The 16902-nt window shown below is 46.2% G+C and overlaps 1 protein-coding gene across 12 annotated transcripts in view; it reads right to left on the reverse strand.

Annotated features, from left to right (window-relative positions):
* The window catches only part of CDH23 (cadherin related 23), a 208062-nt gene that overhangs the window by 105431 nt on the left and 85729 nt on the right, over positions 1-16902 (reverse strand). For all 12 annotated transcript variants that reach the window (XR_008971454.1, XR_008971452.1, XR_008971453.1 and 9 more), the window contains exons 7-8: positions 9720-9914; positions 6395-6523 (exon numbers count right to left, since the gene is read on the reverse strand). Coding sequence is in view for 9 of the 12 variants with exons in the window: in XM_057403314.1 (XP_057259297.1) it covers positions 6395-6523; positions 9720-9914 (324 nt within the window). In the remaining 3 variants the exon portion in view is untranslated. The remainder of the gene's footprint in view (positions 1-6394; positions 6524-9719; positions 9915-16902) is intronic.

Consider the following 16902-nt stretch of genomic DNA (forward strand, 5'->3'; position numbering starts at 1 on the left):
TATTTTCACTCTTCAGGCTCTAGATAAACAATGGCAACAATTCACCCTCACCACAATCTTCAGCACAGGTCACTACACCACTTCTATCTACTGGTGGCTTCCCAGTTTCAACTGGTCCTCTTCTTCCCCTACGTTCTTCAAATGAGGCACCCAGGCAACAAGGAATGCTCTGCTGGCCATTGGCATCCAGCTGTATAACTTACTAGGCAAGCTGCAGAGAATTTAACTGAAACCTTTAAGGAGAAGGAGGATTGGACAGATGCTGAGAACAGGGATTGCCCACAGGCAGGATCTTCTGCAGCTGTCAGCTCACCCATCTCACCCTCCATTGTTCAGGACCGACCTGTTTCTTACAGCCTGAAAGGCAGGTCCACAAGCCCAGGAATCCCCCAGAAGTGAATAACATAATAGTCACCCAAAATTCTTGTTTAGTGCTTTAAATAAAAACATCATGTACTTATGTCAAATCCGTAAACTGTACTTCTCCCGCGGCACTGCAGTGAGCCCATGTGAATACAAACACATGCACATGCACATAATTAATGTAGTGTGAAAAAGATTACAACTCAGCTGTTCTCATTTCCATTGGTTTATTAACAGTGGGGAAAAAAGCTGCTTTCCCCCCCCCCCCCCCAAAGGAAATGTCAACAGAGGCATTTGCGTATCTAACAAAGGAGCACAGCGGAAGAGCAGTGTTGCATTTGCCCTGCAATCCATCAGTTGAAGGCCAAAGGGAAAGCTGTTGCAGAAACATCACCACTTGCCATCTTCCCTGGGTTTCACAGCCATGCCCCTGTGGGCTCGATGGAGATGCTTTACCGCTGCTGGCCATAAAGAAGGCTCCTAGGACCAGGTAGACTGCCCATGCCCTGATCTCTGAGGGCATTTCAGTGGACTCCTTAAGTAAATCCATGTTATTAACCGATAACATTAGCCATAAATCCCAGGTCACTGGCCTTTGAGCAGTACTCGGCTGGTGAGGCTCAGCAGCCACCAGAGAGTCTCTAAATCACTGACAATAACTGCGCTTTCCAAAGGAGCAAGGATAGATAAAAAGCACAAGAAAAGCAGGAAAGAAGCAGGTGGAAAAGCGGAACAAGGGACATGGAAAGGAGGCAATGCAAAGTAGAGAAAAGAAAAAAGGGCAGGCATGCAGTCCAGCATGGTGTCCCCCAGCATACTCTATTTTAAGCTGCTGTCCCCATGGGGAAGGTGTGAGCCCCCCTCTGCTCCCTGGCAAAATGAGAGCTCCTCCATGGCAGAGGCAGTGGGTGAAGGCTCTTGGTCCACCTTATAGCTCGCTCATCACCTGTCAAAAAGTGAGGGAGCAGCGCAGAATGGTAAGTATCGCCTGCTGTGCAGCGCTTTCAAAGGGAAGGCAGCTGCGGGAGAAGGCAGGGCTGCCACGATGGCTGAGGAATAGCAATCGGCCCACCACACTGCGGCCGCTTTATCTGTGGGAAAGGTCCCTCCTGTAGCAGCCAAGGGGAAGGGCTGTTGGGAGAGATAAAAGGATGAATGCAGATGTTGCAGCAGGGAAAGTTAGGGAGGGGAAGAGGAGGAATCTCATTCTGGTATCTTAGCAGCGTGTATCGTAGAGACATCCATAGGAAAGAAATTATCCAGACATCTGATCACAAGAATGAAGGCTGTTAGAGAGCACTCCAAGGTTCAACTGCAAGCCCATGATGATGGTTAACGCTCCTGGTTTTTGAGTCTAGTCTCCCCCATTCTCCTTGCAGACCTGTGTGTCTCCTTCTTCACAAGCCCCTTCACCAGCCCCTCTTGGGGATGAGCCACACTTCACCAGTGATGGAGAAATACATGCCAGGGTGAAGCTGAGCTCCTTAACATTTGTGGGTGCCGTCTCCTGGAACCACAGGAAGAACAGGAACCTGGGCACCGCTTTGCATCCTCCCTGGTTTCCATCCTACCTGATACATACCTCTTTCACAAGAGTCTTCCAGTATCCACAAAACTGGTAGATCCCAGCTCCTGAGAATGAATGATCCCTCCCCAAGCATTCACACAGTGTTTATGACCTTGATCATTCTGGGGAAGAGACTGAACAATTGCCACGGGATAGGCATAATGTCTATCCACATCACTGGTGGTAATTATTGTTTTTGTATTTGATGAAGATAGCCTCATAGCATGATAGTTCAACATCGCCAACAGGAAGGAGAATTCCATTCAACATGTGTTGGACTAAGATGATGAGATGCAAAACATGATCGTACACACAGGCTATACTCATCTCTTAGTTCCTCTGATGATCATGAAGCCTTGCCCAGAGGCTTCTGTACCAGCAGAGGTAACTAAACAGATAGGAGAGACTAGAAATGAGAAAACGCCCAAACCAAAGCAAACCCTTGATCACAGTAATACCACAACAGCAAAGACTGACCTCTCAACAACCACATCTCAACAATTTCCAGTTTTTCTTCCAAAATCCTATCAGACAACAGCAATATTCATTTTACTGTCTAGGTCTTAGCACAGTAAGGGCAGAAGATGCTGTGCCCTGGCTCCCTGAGGCAGCCAAATGCACCCCTAAATTGGAGGGGACCGTCTCTAGACAAGCACATCTGGCAAGGCTTCTACTTACTCATGGACACACCACGTTGACTTCCAGTGCTAACAGCTTTGCCCAGGACTCACCCCAAATATTTGTGACACAAACCTACAGCTCTCAATCTCCAAAATATTCCTGACATTTCTTAAAACAAGCACCAACTTGCCTATGTTGGCAATGGCGGCTGCAAAGAAAGCACTCTGCTGGTGGGTATAGACTGATGCATCAGAACAGAATAACTCTCCCTCTAGGGAAGGAGGAAGAAGGTTTAGAAAAGTAATAATCTGGAAAAGCCTATGCTTAAAAAAAAAGGCAAAGAAAATAAAGAATGGCACATTATCCAAACAAAATCTGAGGGTTTTTTGAAGAGGGGCAGTGGTAAATCAATCCTTTTTTAATAAAAGCCTGAGCTTTTAATAAAGTGTTCACACTGATGGGATGGAAATATTATAAGAAAGAATTAACTCGGAGCTATTGAGACTCTATGGCAAAAATAGCACTGATTCTACATTATTTCTTCAATCCAAGGACTTTCTGAGGAGTAGGGGGATGGTGCTGAGGAATTAAAACTGTTTTAATGATATTTGACATGTACTATCCTATTGCAAGGGAATACAACTTCTGGCCTTGGGGTTTGCTCCTGCTCTTGCCTGCACTTGACTCTCTGTGGGATGAAGCACACTCTCATAGACCTCAGCTTGTCTCTTAGCAAGTGGATTCCTCCTCTTTCATCCCCACATTGAAGCTACCATGCGGTATGGAACATGCCCTGGCAGCGGTCTATACACAGGGGGTCAATCAGGCCAACAGAATCTCTGCAAGAGGAAATGGCCCCTCTCCTCCAGCTGCTATTGAGTTGTCTGGAGAACATCAACAATGCTGTCCAGTCTACAAACACTGTGGGGATGCGCACCCAAAAAGACTCTAAAGATGAAAAATACAATGTCGCTAAGCTTTGCCACAGCTACAGGCAGCTTTGGTGCACTTGGGTGCCCTGGGAGAAATGTCTGAGGCACGCTGGGAAGATCGACAGCATCAAGAAAGAAGAAACAACACCTCCAAGAGCCTCTCCTCACTGCATCTTCTTCCTTTGCCCCATAAGAAATTCCTTTATTCTCAGTGTCTGAATAAGCATGTGCCCAAAATGCATCTGAACCATGCTACCAGATCCCAGCCGGAGAAAAATCAGAGCTACAATGGCACTTCTCTCCCCTCTCACACCCCTCCACCCCTTTTTCTTCTTCTCTTACAGGATTAGGGACTTGAAAGGCAAAGCGCAGCCCAGCGTTGCAGCAGGAGGAGGAGGGGGGAGCGCTTCAGAAAGCTGCCACGGCAAAAAAAATCCCATTTCTCACTTCTTAATTCCAGTCAATTCCAGTCAAAGGGCTGATAGAGATCTGTTTGCGGTAATTTGCTGCAGTTTATCCACTCTTTTCACCTTCTATCGGCTCTTCACTGACGGGCTGGCTGACATGCTGTTACTCGAGTGAGGAAATTAAAATTTGATGCAATAATCCCAAATAAGAAGGATTTTATTAGGTAATGTATACACTTTAGATGAGGTATTCTTGCCTGATATATTGATAGAGGAACACAGACATGCTGTGCACCACAGATAAAAAGAAAGGCAAGAGAGACGGAGAGCGGGCATGTAGAGCAGCAGCAAGTCTCTGCTTTGTAGATTTAGGGCTGGGATGAGATCTCTCGAGCACATTTTGGCCTGCTGAGCCTGATGGCAGGGCAAACATCACCCACAAATGCACTGCAGCCTGTCTGCTTGACCTGGAAGCTTGCTTTTGAACAGAAGTTGACCAAGCCCAGACTCCTCATCCAAATTTGCTGTTATCTTTTCAGTAATCAAGCCATTCAGCAGGGTGACAGTTGCTACTCTGCATGTGCAACTGGTTCCCTCAGGTAGTAGGGGAGAGCTGATGAGAAGACTTCCCATGGAGAGATGATAATGCACATGTTAAACCCCAGGTTTGCAAACCACGTCCTTGTTTCAGTAGTGATTTCTCCTGGGAAAGATGGGACTTTGGGCCCAAACCAGAGACCAGTATCACTCAGAGTAGTGCCCGCATTCAGCAGTCTTCCTCTTCACCATGTCTGCGATGGCACCTATCCATCTTGGATACCTCAGTGCCTTTGGGGATGTTACACAGGCCCAAGAGAAATTAAAATCCCTAAACCCTTCAGAAAACTTCCGACAGTTTCGTGAGCACATCTTCATTCATTTCCTATTTCAGGTTACACAGCAATTATTTGCTGCTTTGCCTGCTGCAAACAGTGTATATTCTGGGAATAACTCTGGTACACATCAGTGTATCAACACAAACAGATTGTTGAGCTCCAGCTGATAAATATTAATGATGTCTATCACTAATTTGAGAGAGGTCCCCTTTCCTGGATACCAGGTCACTCCATGAAGGAAATGCAGTCTATTATTTTTTATACTTGTGAGACCTCCATTTCTGTAATTCCATTGAATGCTTATTTTTCCCTCAGTTAAATGCGATCTAAGTTGTTTTTTAATTCCCTTCCAGCTCATGTTGCCCCCCACAGAAATACTCCTTAATGTCAACAGCATCAAAACGCATTGAAACTTTCAGTTCATGAAAGCAATTCATGAAGCCATTTTTTGGCCATCTTCAGGCCAACAGACAGGTTGTGTGCTGTCTGACCATGGGATTTGTGACAGAAGGACTCAGCCCTATCGATCCAGAACTCCATGCCGTAAGAGCCAGCGCTTTGCTCCAAAGTGAATAAAAAGGAATGAACTGAAGTGAGCTGGTGTTCCCCCTACCAGTGCATGAATTGAGCCAAAAGACATTTTGGATTCAGTGCACAAGAGGTGTTGCAGGATTCACATGTGGTATCGATGCTTACCACAATACGATTTTAGGGCAGAAGGTTTTTCCATCCATATACAAAAATATTTGCCCTATAGACAAAGAGATGGGATACACAGCTGTGCCTTGGGAAGACAGATACTGCTCAGTACTGGCTGGTCCTTGGGCTGAAGGTCCTCTGGCTGAAGACCCTGGGCATGCTTGCTGCTTGCAGAGCAAACAGCTCCCAAAGCCAAAGCTGCCTGCCACGCTCCCTGTCATCTGCTGCAGAGGACAAAAACCCTGCTGTATTTAGAGACTGGGAGACGTTTTCCACAAACAGTGAGTTTGCTGACAAACTGGGTTTCAGAAGAACTAAAGATTGGATCAATTTGGCAAAACCTGGGGGAAAATACTCAAAGTGCTGAAATGGCTGATGATTCCGACATTTTCAAAACTGGCTCATTTCAGGAACGTTAAGTTTTTTGTCAAGTTTTCTTTTAGAAATGGCACATATATGCTCTCTGGGGAGCAACTTAGGGTTAGTAAGAACAACATAAAGCCTTTTTAAAACGTAAGAGAAACATGTTTAGGAAAACATCTTATTTGGGCTTCAGGCTTTCTAAACCTCCTGGTTTAGGATCCCTTTTTTAAAAAGGGCAAAATATTTTGGGGGTGGCTTGAAATGCATTGTTTCAGAAAGAAAGAGATTTGCCTATCTTTGGATGCCATTTATATCTCACACTTCAGAGCATTTGTGCTTTAGCATGGAAACAGGACCCCTCTTTGCACCCAAGCCACAAACATCAGGGCAGAGCAATTCATACCTGTGATAGACGGAAGGAGAGACAAATATCTCTGCAAAGAGGAGGTTTTCCTCCAACTCTTTTGGGATACCTTATGCTTTCTGTCCCGTACCATGCTCCATCCTCCCTTGGCCCCCAGTGCATCACCATGGTCATGCACATCGGAGCAAAACAGCAGCCCTTACCGGAGGCGAGTTCTCGTAAATGTTTGTGCTGTAGGGCAGGTTGATGAAGATGGGGTCCATGTCCTGCACATCCGTGATGGTGATTGCCAGGTTGGCCAGAGTAGACAGTGGCTTGTTTTTATCTTGGTCCTTGAAAAACACAAGGGTCAGGTTGGAGGAGAGAAAGTATTTCTATTAGACAAATAGAATTATTCAACAGCATTAAGTTTCTCAGTAGTAGTTGGGTCAAAATTTGTGAGTAGTCCAGGTAATCATCTCTTTTTCAAGCTTCATGCTGAAATTATTGTCCACTGTTCTTCCCTTGGAGCTTAAATGAATTGAAATATGCTTTTCACTGCAGCATTAACCCTTTAAAATAGAGCAAGCACCAATTCAGTTTTCATGACATTTCAGTTGAAAAAGAAACTCTGTTCAACATCTACTTCAAAGTATAAATTCCCACTTAATGCAGCTACAGCCTAGAGTACCTCGGCACCATAAGACCTGGGTGTGGTTGCCAGCAGACTCTCATACTCACACATTACAGCAGGGCATCTCATACCCCCCAGCACCAATGCTTCTGCACAGCTTGGGCTCCATGAGCTGGAACATGACAAAGCCCACCAGCTCCCTCATGTTTCCACTGCTCTTCATCACCCTCTAGGCTGTGTTGCAGTCCCAGCTTTATTCTTTTCTGTATTTGCTGCTCTGAGCTTTGCAGAGGGTATGTACACTAAGTGCTGCTTCTGTTTTCATAAGATGCCTCAGCTCTCACACAGAAGGCAGAGTGGAAACCACAACCACAGGATACATCCTCACAGTAGCAACCTCCTTTCCACTGGGCTAACTATTTTGGCTCTGATAAACTGCAAACCTCCTCCCTCCCATCTTGCATGGGAACTGGCAGGACACGGGTAACCAGGAGCTGCCTTTTGATGCAAGTCAAGCGGTTTCCATAACTGTGGGGAGATGGGGAGCCATCCTGCCTGCTCTGCAAAGCAGGTCACAAGCATGCAGCAATCTTACAATGAGCATCAGTGGCTTGTGAGCAGTCAAATGCTCCCAGTAGGAGCATCGTCTTTCTTACACCCTCTCACACCCATCAGGATGGAGCTGCAAGCACTTTCCCAGTGCAAGACTCTGGCAGCCAGTGCAACAGCAGTGCACACTGACACTGGCTTTGTCCTGGCAGTGCCCTGTTGACACCATTTCTCTTGCTGCAGCCTTGTCCCATGGATGCTCAAAAGTGACCCCAATGCACACAGCCTTTTCCTAAAAAGGCAGGAGAAAACAGATAACACATGAAAGGAAGGAAATAAATCTCTCCTTACCCCCTAAGCAAGCACTGTGGTGAAAGGCCACCATTAGAGGTTACCACACACTCGTGCAAACTGGCTCTGAACAGCAGCAAGGACTGATTGCCAGAAGATTAATGTTAATTTAAACCGTATTCAACAACACAGCTTGCACATTATCCTCTTAACCTGCAGGCCTCAGCGTTTATGGCCTGGATGGATGCTTATTTCTGACTCACACTCCGCTGTTAGCGTTATCAGGTTGAAGTCTTTTGTTTCTTCAGATAATGTTTTTCCCCCCCTCCCCTTCACCTCTTAAATTTTGGTTAAATGTTTACAGATAGCACTGAAAAAGCAAGCAAGTTTCCTCACCTGCCATCTCTCATGTTGCCCTTTCCAGATTCTATCTGCTCTTGCTGCCTACATCATTGGGATGAAATGGTTCCTGCCTTGAAGCAAGGCTCCACCAATCTTCTTGCAACCCTTACAGCTAGCACAAATTCACTGTCACCCCAGTTCCCATTCCAGACCATGCAAACTCTTTATCAAGCAGGCAAAAGACTTCATTTGCTCTTCCAGCTCCTGGTATACTGGTGGACTCTTGTCCTTCTTTCCCAGACTGTGTTGCCCCAAGGTTTCTCATTGCCTCTCTGCTAGAAATTACCAGTGCCCTGTGACTGAGCTGAGGAGAAATTCCCACAGCTGCAACCAAGCCCTGTTCAGAGACTTCATGTTTAAGTCTCTGAACTCCCTGAGCTGGAAATGACTAAAAGCCAGGAGTGTATTAGGTAGCAAGTACCAGATATGCCCCCATTTTATCTTTGCTCCAGGTGGCTACTGGATCTGGGATACAGCAATAGAGCCGGATGGACCAAAGTGCATCCTTGTGTTCTTGGGGAAAACAGAGTTGGACATGTGGATAAAAGGCATGTTTCCATCAGGGCTTGTGTTTGGTCCCACATTTTCTAACCTGATAGGTAGGTCAAAAGCACATCCTGGGAAAGGGTGTTGGTGACAGAGACTGATAAGGAAATAAACAATGCAGAGGGCCTCTTATCAGTGGATTATTTAAAATAAAATTAGCTACATTTCAGAAAAAATAAGCTTCTGGGAAAAATTCCACAGCCTTGGACATGCAAGGATTGGGCTGAAAGGTTGAGGTGTTTGCCTGTGGCTCTGCAGTCTGTGAATGCCCAATCTCTGTGGCCATGAAGAGTAAAGCAGCCCTGTGCAGCCCTCTCTGTCCTCATGACATTTGTGGTTCTGCATCAAGACAATGATCTTGATTAAATCACATGCTCCAAGAGCTCTAGCCAGCTGTCCGGAGGGGCAAGTAAGGGTTTTCTCCCCATCTCCTGAATGCAGAATTGGTCAGATATAGTGTAAGGCTGAACCTCACCTTCCTCTGTTGCATGTGAGATGGGAAAGGAGCACCTGCTTGTGGGGTGCTCCTCAATCACATGTTCCCCATTCACACATTCCCTGCCAAGATCTTGTTAGATTTCACACCAGGAAATAAGTTTCCCATTCAGGTAGGGCATAAATTTGCCATGGTGGCTACCTGGACATACATCTCCCAGGGGTCCCCTCCCAGTACAGTGGTACTCACTGTAATTATATTAGGACCTTGGTTTCTCTCTGTCCACCAGAATTTTAACTCTTGATACCTGAACTCAGCTTTTGCTGAGTGGGCTCAGGGGGGTTAATACAGGTGAATCCACTTGTATATACACCATGATGCTTAATGAATGAGACCAGATGATTTAATGGTTTGTATGCCCCATACTGGCTTTCTTCACCAAGGGAGCTGTTTGCCTTTATACAGAAGCCCTGACATGCATGAGCTGCTGTTGGAGAGGTGCAGCTGTGCTCCATGAGCAGCACAGCAGTGATTTGAAACTACCCAGGTAAAATACTTTAAGTGGAAAATCCTGGATGTGGCCAAGGAGATGCCAGAGTAGGGCAAGACAATAAGTAAGAAACAGCTCCTTCCCCATTGCAGTCTCTCTAGAAGATGCCTCCTCTCCTGTAGCCACCAAGATAAAACTCACCGTTGCATTGACCTGGAGCTGGTATGCCTGAGTCACTTCATAGTCCAGCTCCCGTATCACCGACACAATGCCGCGGCCACTGTCGATGGCAAAGAAATTGGAAGGAGGCTGGAAGGAGTAAAGCACGCTGCCTCCTGCCCCCTGATCTGGATCTGTGGCGTTCACTATGAAAATCGGAGTGCCCACCGGTGTATTCTGAGAAAAAATAATGATAAAAAAATCAGTGAAATTGTGCACCAGCCCATTTTCCCATCAAACACAGATCAGCAATTCCCTTTGCCCACTAGAAGGAATATCTGGAAAACAAGAATTTCAGTCGTGTATTTTCAAGACATTTATAAGTCATACAGCTGTTTTCTTTATTACAGTATTGTAGCAGCTGTAATAGTTGTTACACACTTATAATAATAGTTATACAGCTGCGGTCAAGATGGCACTCTATCACAAACCCTCATTTTCCCAGACATCACAACTTTCCAGAAAAATTACTCTCTTTACTGAAACTTGTTTTCCGCCCAAAGGCACTTTTATTTTCAATGCTGATTCCCTCTCCATTTTCACCATAAAGCATTTAATATGAGAGCCTAAAAAAATGCATTCAATGCAACAGAGAACTTTACGCGAGAGTCAAAGTTATAGTTTCCACAGCAACTACAACCTGGCCCCATTAACACAGACATTAACAATTAAATCGTCATAAATCTGGAACTAATCTACATGCATAAAATATGCAGCTGAGTGCACAAAATCAGCAATGGCAAATGCAGTTTGGCACTTCTTATTGTTTAACTTCACAGCAGGGAGAACAATTATCCATTTTTGGTGGAACAGCTGCATGTTCCTATGCAAATCTTAAATGCATATTCTTGTCTCTCTAAAGGCAGAAGCACAGACAGCAAGGAAAAGGATTTTGCTGGGGACCTAGGCTGCAGGTAAGCACAGATCACGATGGGTTGGGCAAGTCCATATGTTTGTAACATGTTTACAGTCACATTAAGGGTTGAAGAAGAGCTAAAACTTGAAAGGGAGACAGCAAAGGTCAGAAGTGAGATGGGGCAGGGGCTGGCTGTGGCCAGTTGGGATAATACAGATTATTTTTGCAAACCTCTTCCCAAGCTAATTGTTAATTTAATTCATATTAAATTTTTTTGTCCTTAGCTCATCGAGGAGGATCACAAAGTGCTCAGAAGGTGGAGAGGAAATTTGAGGAGAAACAGATCTTAGAAGATAGGCAACTAGATTCCAACTAGAGCACCTTTTGCAAATCCTTGGCCGAAGCTGAGTAACAAACTGAGCCATTTTCAGGTTTCTGGAAACCACAGAGCTTGCAGTGAAACACGGCTAGGGCTTCATCAAGGCTGTTCCAGACCGCCACCTCTACTAGGAAGCGTGAGAAACCAGGGCTCCATGCCTGGAGATCTGATTTAACCAGTTTAATACTTGGTGATGGCACCAGAAAAGAACCAAAACATCTAAATTTGCCCCAGCGAGGCTTAGCAGAAGGCTTAGGCCAGCAGAAACTTGCCATCAAAGACAGGTGGCAAGATTTGCTGCAAGATTAGTCAGGCAGAGCAGGTAACCCAGTGCATGTCCTGCAACCCACATTCACAAGTCTGGGCCCTGGATGCTCATCCACACACATCCCTCACGCCTCCCTGTCCTTGCATCCAGCCATACAGCATTGTAGGCATGCTCTGATACCTAAGCTTGTCTTGGGCTCCAGAGAAACTCTGCTTTCCTTACTGCAGTGTCACTTCTGCAGAGGTGCGAGAGGTTGCAGCTCCCACCTAGATTTTTCATTTGCTTTCTTTTCTCTCCCCTCTAAATCAAACCCTAGCAGCTCGCAGGGCATGGCCTGAAGATTATTTTTTAAAGCACCTTCAAGTTGCTTCTTTTTGTGAACAGCAATCATAAAAGCATAAAAGATATAGCTAGAAGGGACGTCAAAAGAGAAACCCGTCCTTGTACTACACCTAAATCATTCCCGTCCTTAAAGCTTTCTAGCGATGAAGGCACCACATCCTCCCCAGCCCATTTGTCCCAGCAGTTTGCTACCATTTGCCTTACAACTGCTGATTTTCTGTCAGGCTTAACCTGTATCTGCCCTGCTGCCATGTCTTTGTGCTTTGACTTTGTGCCACACACAGAGCATGTTAACCCTTGTTTGTGCATTTAGACTGCTCAGAAACTGGGACTTTGTCAGCTTGGGAGGCATGTTGGGGTGGAGAAGCCCTTCATGAGGGGGCTGTGGTGGGTGTTTTCTTTCCAAGCACTGCTAAGAGACTTTCTCAGACAGGGCTAGAGCATATCCCCATCCTTCTTTGGGCTACCTGCCTCCCCAAGCCATCATGGCCAGCCGGGAGCAGCCCCAGAGCATCCCGCAGTCCTCCCCTTGCTGCTGCTGCTACAGGGCATTGCTCTGACCATTGAGGTCTACATGCTCCAACAACTACCTTCTCAAATTCCTCCCTCAGAGCCACTAGGGTATCAATGTCAGGACAAAGAGCATTAGAAATTAACCATTAACGGGGGGAGGAGAGGCAGTGAAAAGAGTAGATGCAGGGTTGCACCAGTGAGGTCTGGGGTATATTGTCCCCAGGAGTAATAATATTCATAAGTATAAAGCTGGACTTGATGAATATGTTTTCCCTTCTTTTTAAGTGCCCCTAGCCACTCCTTTTAACATGCAAATCCGCTCTGGTCACCCGTGATTATGGGGCTGTGAGGCTGGCTGTGAAAGAGGAGAGCTTGATTTCCCTGGCATTGTATTTCATACAATAGCCCAAAAGCAGGCTTTGAAGTGAGTTCATCTCCTTGTCCTTCCAAAGGAGAAGCTGCCTGGAGGAACACAGAGGTCACCCGCTTTGGTGCTGTCAGCTCCAGCCCTTGCAGACACTGCCTGAGCTCTGATTTGGCAATTACTGTGTTTTTTATCCTTATTTTACAGCTTTGCTGACCAGGCCCCTTCATTGGCCTGGGTAACAAAAACCATACAAGCAGGCTATGAGCTCTGGACAATTTCTGGCTGGCCCTGGGAAACAGCCATCTCCACCAAAGAATCCCAGGGGCTGTAAGGCACCCTGGGGCACGACCTCAGTGGGTGGCAGTGGGCATCTGCAAGCATGAGCAAAGCATGGTGTGTGGGAATTTAGTAGGGGAGCAGAAGGACCCCAGACAATAGGAGGAGCATTACAGGAGCCTGGAAAACAGCAAAGTCTCAGAGGGGGAAATCTCTGATATTGCCCAAAGTGCATAAGTCAGTGGGAAAATTTCACTACCAAACACATGCCCATATTCCCAAAAGCACACAGGTCAAAGGACGCAGACCTGTAAGAAGTGCTCGAGGTAATGCATCCTTTTCCCCCAGCTCAAACTTGAGCAAACAAACCTCAACCCTGGAAAAGCAAAAGCAGCTGTGGAATGCAGACATCTCATATTGACAGTCCTCTAGGAAAAGATGTCCCATGTTCAATGTTAATGCCCAGGCAGGATGCAGGAGTTATTTCAGACCATCAGTTTTAAAAAGCGTAAGAAGTATGTCTTTAAAATCCTCTTGCCATTTTTGGGTCAAACAGGCTCAAGATATTCCTCAGCAGGAGGCTGATGTCTTTATTTCTCAAAAGATGCGGCCCATCATCTGAACAATGGAGCAAAACATCTGTATAAACAGAACTGGCTGGGGTTTGTGTTTGATGGTAAGTAACAGGCAGAGGGCGCATCCCAGGGAGATGCGATTGTTAAGCCCTGAACCAGGCCAGCTCAAGACAGACCATCTTTCTAAATTTTCAGCATTTGGCCTATTTATAGGACTCTTCCATGTGTCCCTCGTGGCTATTCTTCCTTAGCAAAGATTAGTTGTGGTTATGCTTAGTCGCCTGACAGGCAAAAATAACAAATTCTATCTTTTCTATCCAGAAAAGAAGAAATGCAGACAGACAACAGCCTACAGGTACTTGTGGCAAGCAGGTGAATTTTCTACACGAGTCACCAAATTCTGTCATTTTTAAAGCTCTCAACTCTCTTCAGCAGCCAGTGATGAAGCTTCACTCAGTACAGAAAAAAAGAACTGGTGACAAAACTATGTCATATCATTAAATCTTTGTTATGATGCCAGCAGACGCGAGATAAAAATAAACATGCAGACAGATGCCTCACACGGAGGAGAAGGACGGCAAACAGGAGCAGGACCTGCTCCTGACCTGTCTCCAGCACCCCATCCTTCATCAGGCAGCTCAGCAGGAGTGGCTCAGCATGCCCTCCAAACAGCTGCAGGAGTTAAAGGGTTGTGGTGAGTCAGCTGCAGTACCACTGAGCTGCATGGGCTGAGGATGCTGGGGTGCAAGGTAGCAAGGCCATTTGTGCCCCTCTTATTTTGCAATAAATGAATGGGAAAGGTTCGAACTGTTGCAAAAATCTTATAGGAAGAAGCTGAGGGGGTCCTGTTTGCCACAAAGAAATACTGAATGGTAACAGCATGTTACATGTTACGCCCAAAGCGCCAGGAAGACCAAACCAAAAGCAGCAAGGTAGAAGGAGACTACTGTGTTTCAGTGGATCATCAATAGCAAGGATAGACTTGCTTTAAAATAAGGAATGAACAACCCTAAAAACCCTGTATAACCACAAAAAGGATGGTGCTGCACAAGGAAGAAACACAGGAGAGACCAAGACTTTACCTCTCTCACACCAGTGCAACAATACACAATTTACATAGGAAATACACACCTTCGAGTGAGCAGAATTGTATTTCCACCCAAAAGCTTTTATGGGTATGGACCAAGTGCGGGCTACCATAGCAAACACCTTGCCCAGCCTGGGCTGTCACCTCCATGCAGCCCTCCAGCAAGAGTGACCAGACACAGATGCGCCCTGTGTTAATCCGGGCACATTGACAGCTAGCACACCAAGGCCTTACACATTATTCTCTGCAAAAGGGCACCTAAAGCTGAAGAAAAGGTTACCAGAAAAGGGCCTTTTTAAAATATTTACACCTCACTCTCTGGCCACACCTATAGTCTTTAATATCTTACTATGAATCCTGCTATAAAATGCATTAGTAATAACATTTCTGATGGATGCTGCTCTGACACAACACGGCAATACAAGGTGGATTACAAGCTGGAGGAGGCAATCTCCGGGGGCACAAGTCTATGATTCTATGATGTGCCCTACCAGGCATATTACATGGCTGTAGCTCACTCTGAGAGGCACTGGGCAGGGCTCCCTTTAGGGAGCATCAGGACACGACCTCATTTTGTCTGCCACCAAATGTTCCCCACAGGCTACAGAGCCAGCTGGCATTACAGAAGCACTGGGGACCAAAGCAGCAGCAGGACCACACCAGCACAATGAAGACCAGATGTGGGCAGGGTGAGGAGCTCCCAGGGAAAAGGCTCCCAGATCAAGGAAAACTTTTGTGTGGACAACTTTTAAGGCATATGTGAAGCTATATGAACAAGCTCTTCCTTCACAAAGGGCTAAAATGAAAAGGCTGATTGCAGAAAAGCCAGCATCCGTGCCATTTCACCCAGCCCACAGTGCCTGCTCCCAGAGAGTACAAACCCCTCCGGCTGTCAGACAGCTGCTCACCCTGCTAATGGAGCAGATTTGCATGGTGCCTTTGAGAGCTTTCCACCATAGCAAAACCATTTCACGGGCCACAGACCACCAACACCTCAGATGTGCCTTGATCCATCAGCCTTGTCCAACTGGCCTGACACCAGGCACCCTGCGGGCAAAGGGCTGAGAGAGGAAATATGTGGTGCTGACTATTTTACAGCAGGGTCAGAGTTGTATAGAAGTACAGGTGAGAGATGACCCAGACAAGATCTGGGAGTTAATCTCTCAGACACTCCCTTCCCTTAAATACATCCACTTTTCCAACCTACAGACAGGTCATTACAAGCTTTGGGTGGGCACTACAAATGCTCATTCGCATTTATTTAAGAATGCTTAAATAAAGCCTGCTCCCCATCTCCAGTGGCTGGCCATGTAGAGGACTTCCATCTGACCTCACAGGGCAAAGTCACCCAGCAGCGCCCCAGCAGAAGCTGGTAGAAATTATTAGGATGCGGATGCGCACATGCTGTACCAGTGCAAATAATGTGGAAAAACGGCAGGCAATCTGGCCAAACAGCTGTCTGAAGGTCGATGAGATGAAGCGACGCAAATGGACTGGGGGCATACAGCGACAGGCACAAGGGCTTGAGCAGCAGGCAGCCTACCAAGCTGCAAGCGCTATGATCTCCACATCAGCACTTGAAACAGTCTTGCCAGCTCTATTTTGGGTCCTGCTTTCTTCCCCCAACCCTCACGCTGCCCCTGCATCAAGGCAGGAGCTCAAACCTCCCATCAGGAGAAGCTTCACGCTCCTGTTACATCTCAGGTCAACATATTACTCTTAAATAATTCCCTGCTGCTGTTCCTGGCAGCTCTTTTCCCTCTCCCTCCTTCTCACCACTTCACAGCAGGGTGGACGAAAGGAGCTTTGTGCTTCGCTAAAAGCCGGCTCAGACATCTCTCTGCTTAAGTCAAAGGAGCTCCCACCAATCCCTTCTCGTTGCAGGGCAGGAAGGAGGGTTTGATGCCTCTTGCTCAAGGCAGGGCATCTCAGAGGTGCTGTATAGCAGAGCTGATGCTGGGTCCAAGTGCCTTCTGCTACAGCGGCAGTCCTTCTTCCAGACTCTGCTGAGAGCAAAACAAACCCAAGTTTCGGTTCCCCCCCCAGGCTCCATCTCTGCCAGACTGGGTCCCTTGCTCGCATGCCAGCTGTAAATGTTCACACGGATGTGCACAGACTTACAATTCCTGTATTCTTTATTACACTTTTAATTACATTTATTAATTGTATTACTGCCAGTCCAAGCCAAGCAATTTCCAATTTCAAAGTTTGATTTTAAAACCTGATAATTTCCTTTTTTAATTTTTTTTGTTGAAATTCACCCCACCTTTCAATAAGCTCTCGTTAATATGTATCTCTTGCTTCTATCTCTATTAAGTGACCTCCCTCATTACTGGATAACACTGGCAAACGGCCACCGCAAAGCTATAATTCAATTGAGGGGCTTTTGAAAACACCATAAACACAGCTGGAATAGATGCATTATAGGAGTTGGAGACTGAATTAGCTGCTGGATAACTGCACTTGGAGCTGAGAGCACTTATTCAAGGCAGATTCAGCCTG

Source organism: Pezoporus wallicus, unplaced genomic scaffold (assembly GCF_028554395.1).
Source record: "Pezoporus wallicus isolate ANWC-B61680 ecotype Strahan unplaced genomic scaffold, APGP_CSIRO_Pwel_v1 contig_4264, whole genome shotgun sequence".
Taxonomy (NCBI): Eukaryota; Metazoa; Chordata; class Aves; order Psittaciformes; family Psittacidae; genus Pezoporus; species Pezoporus wallicus.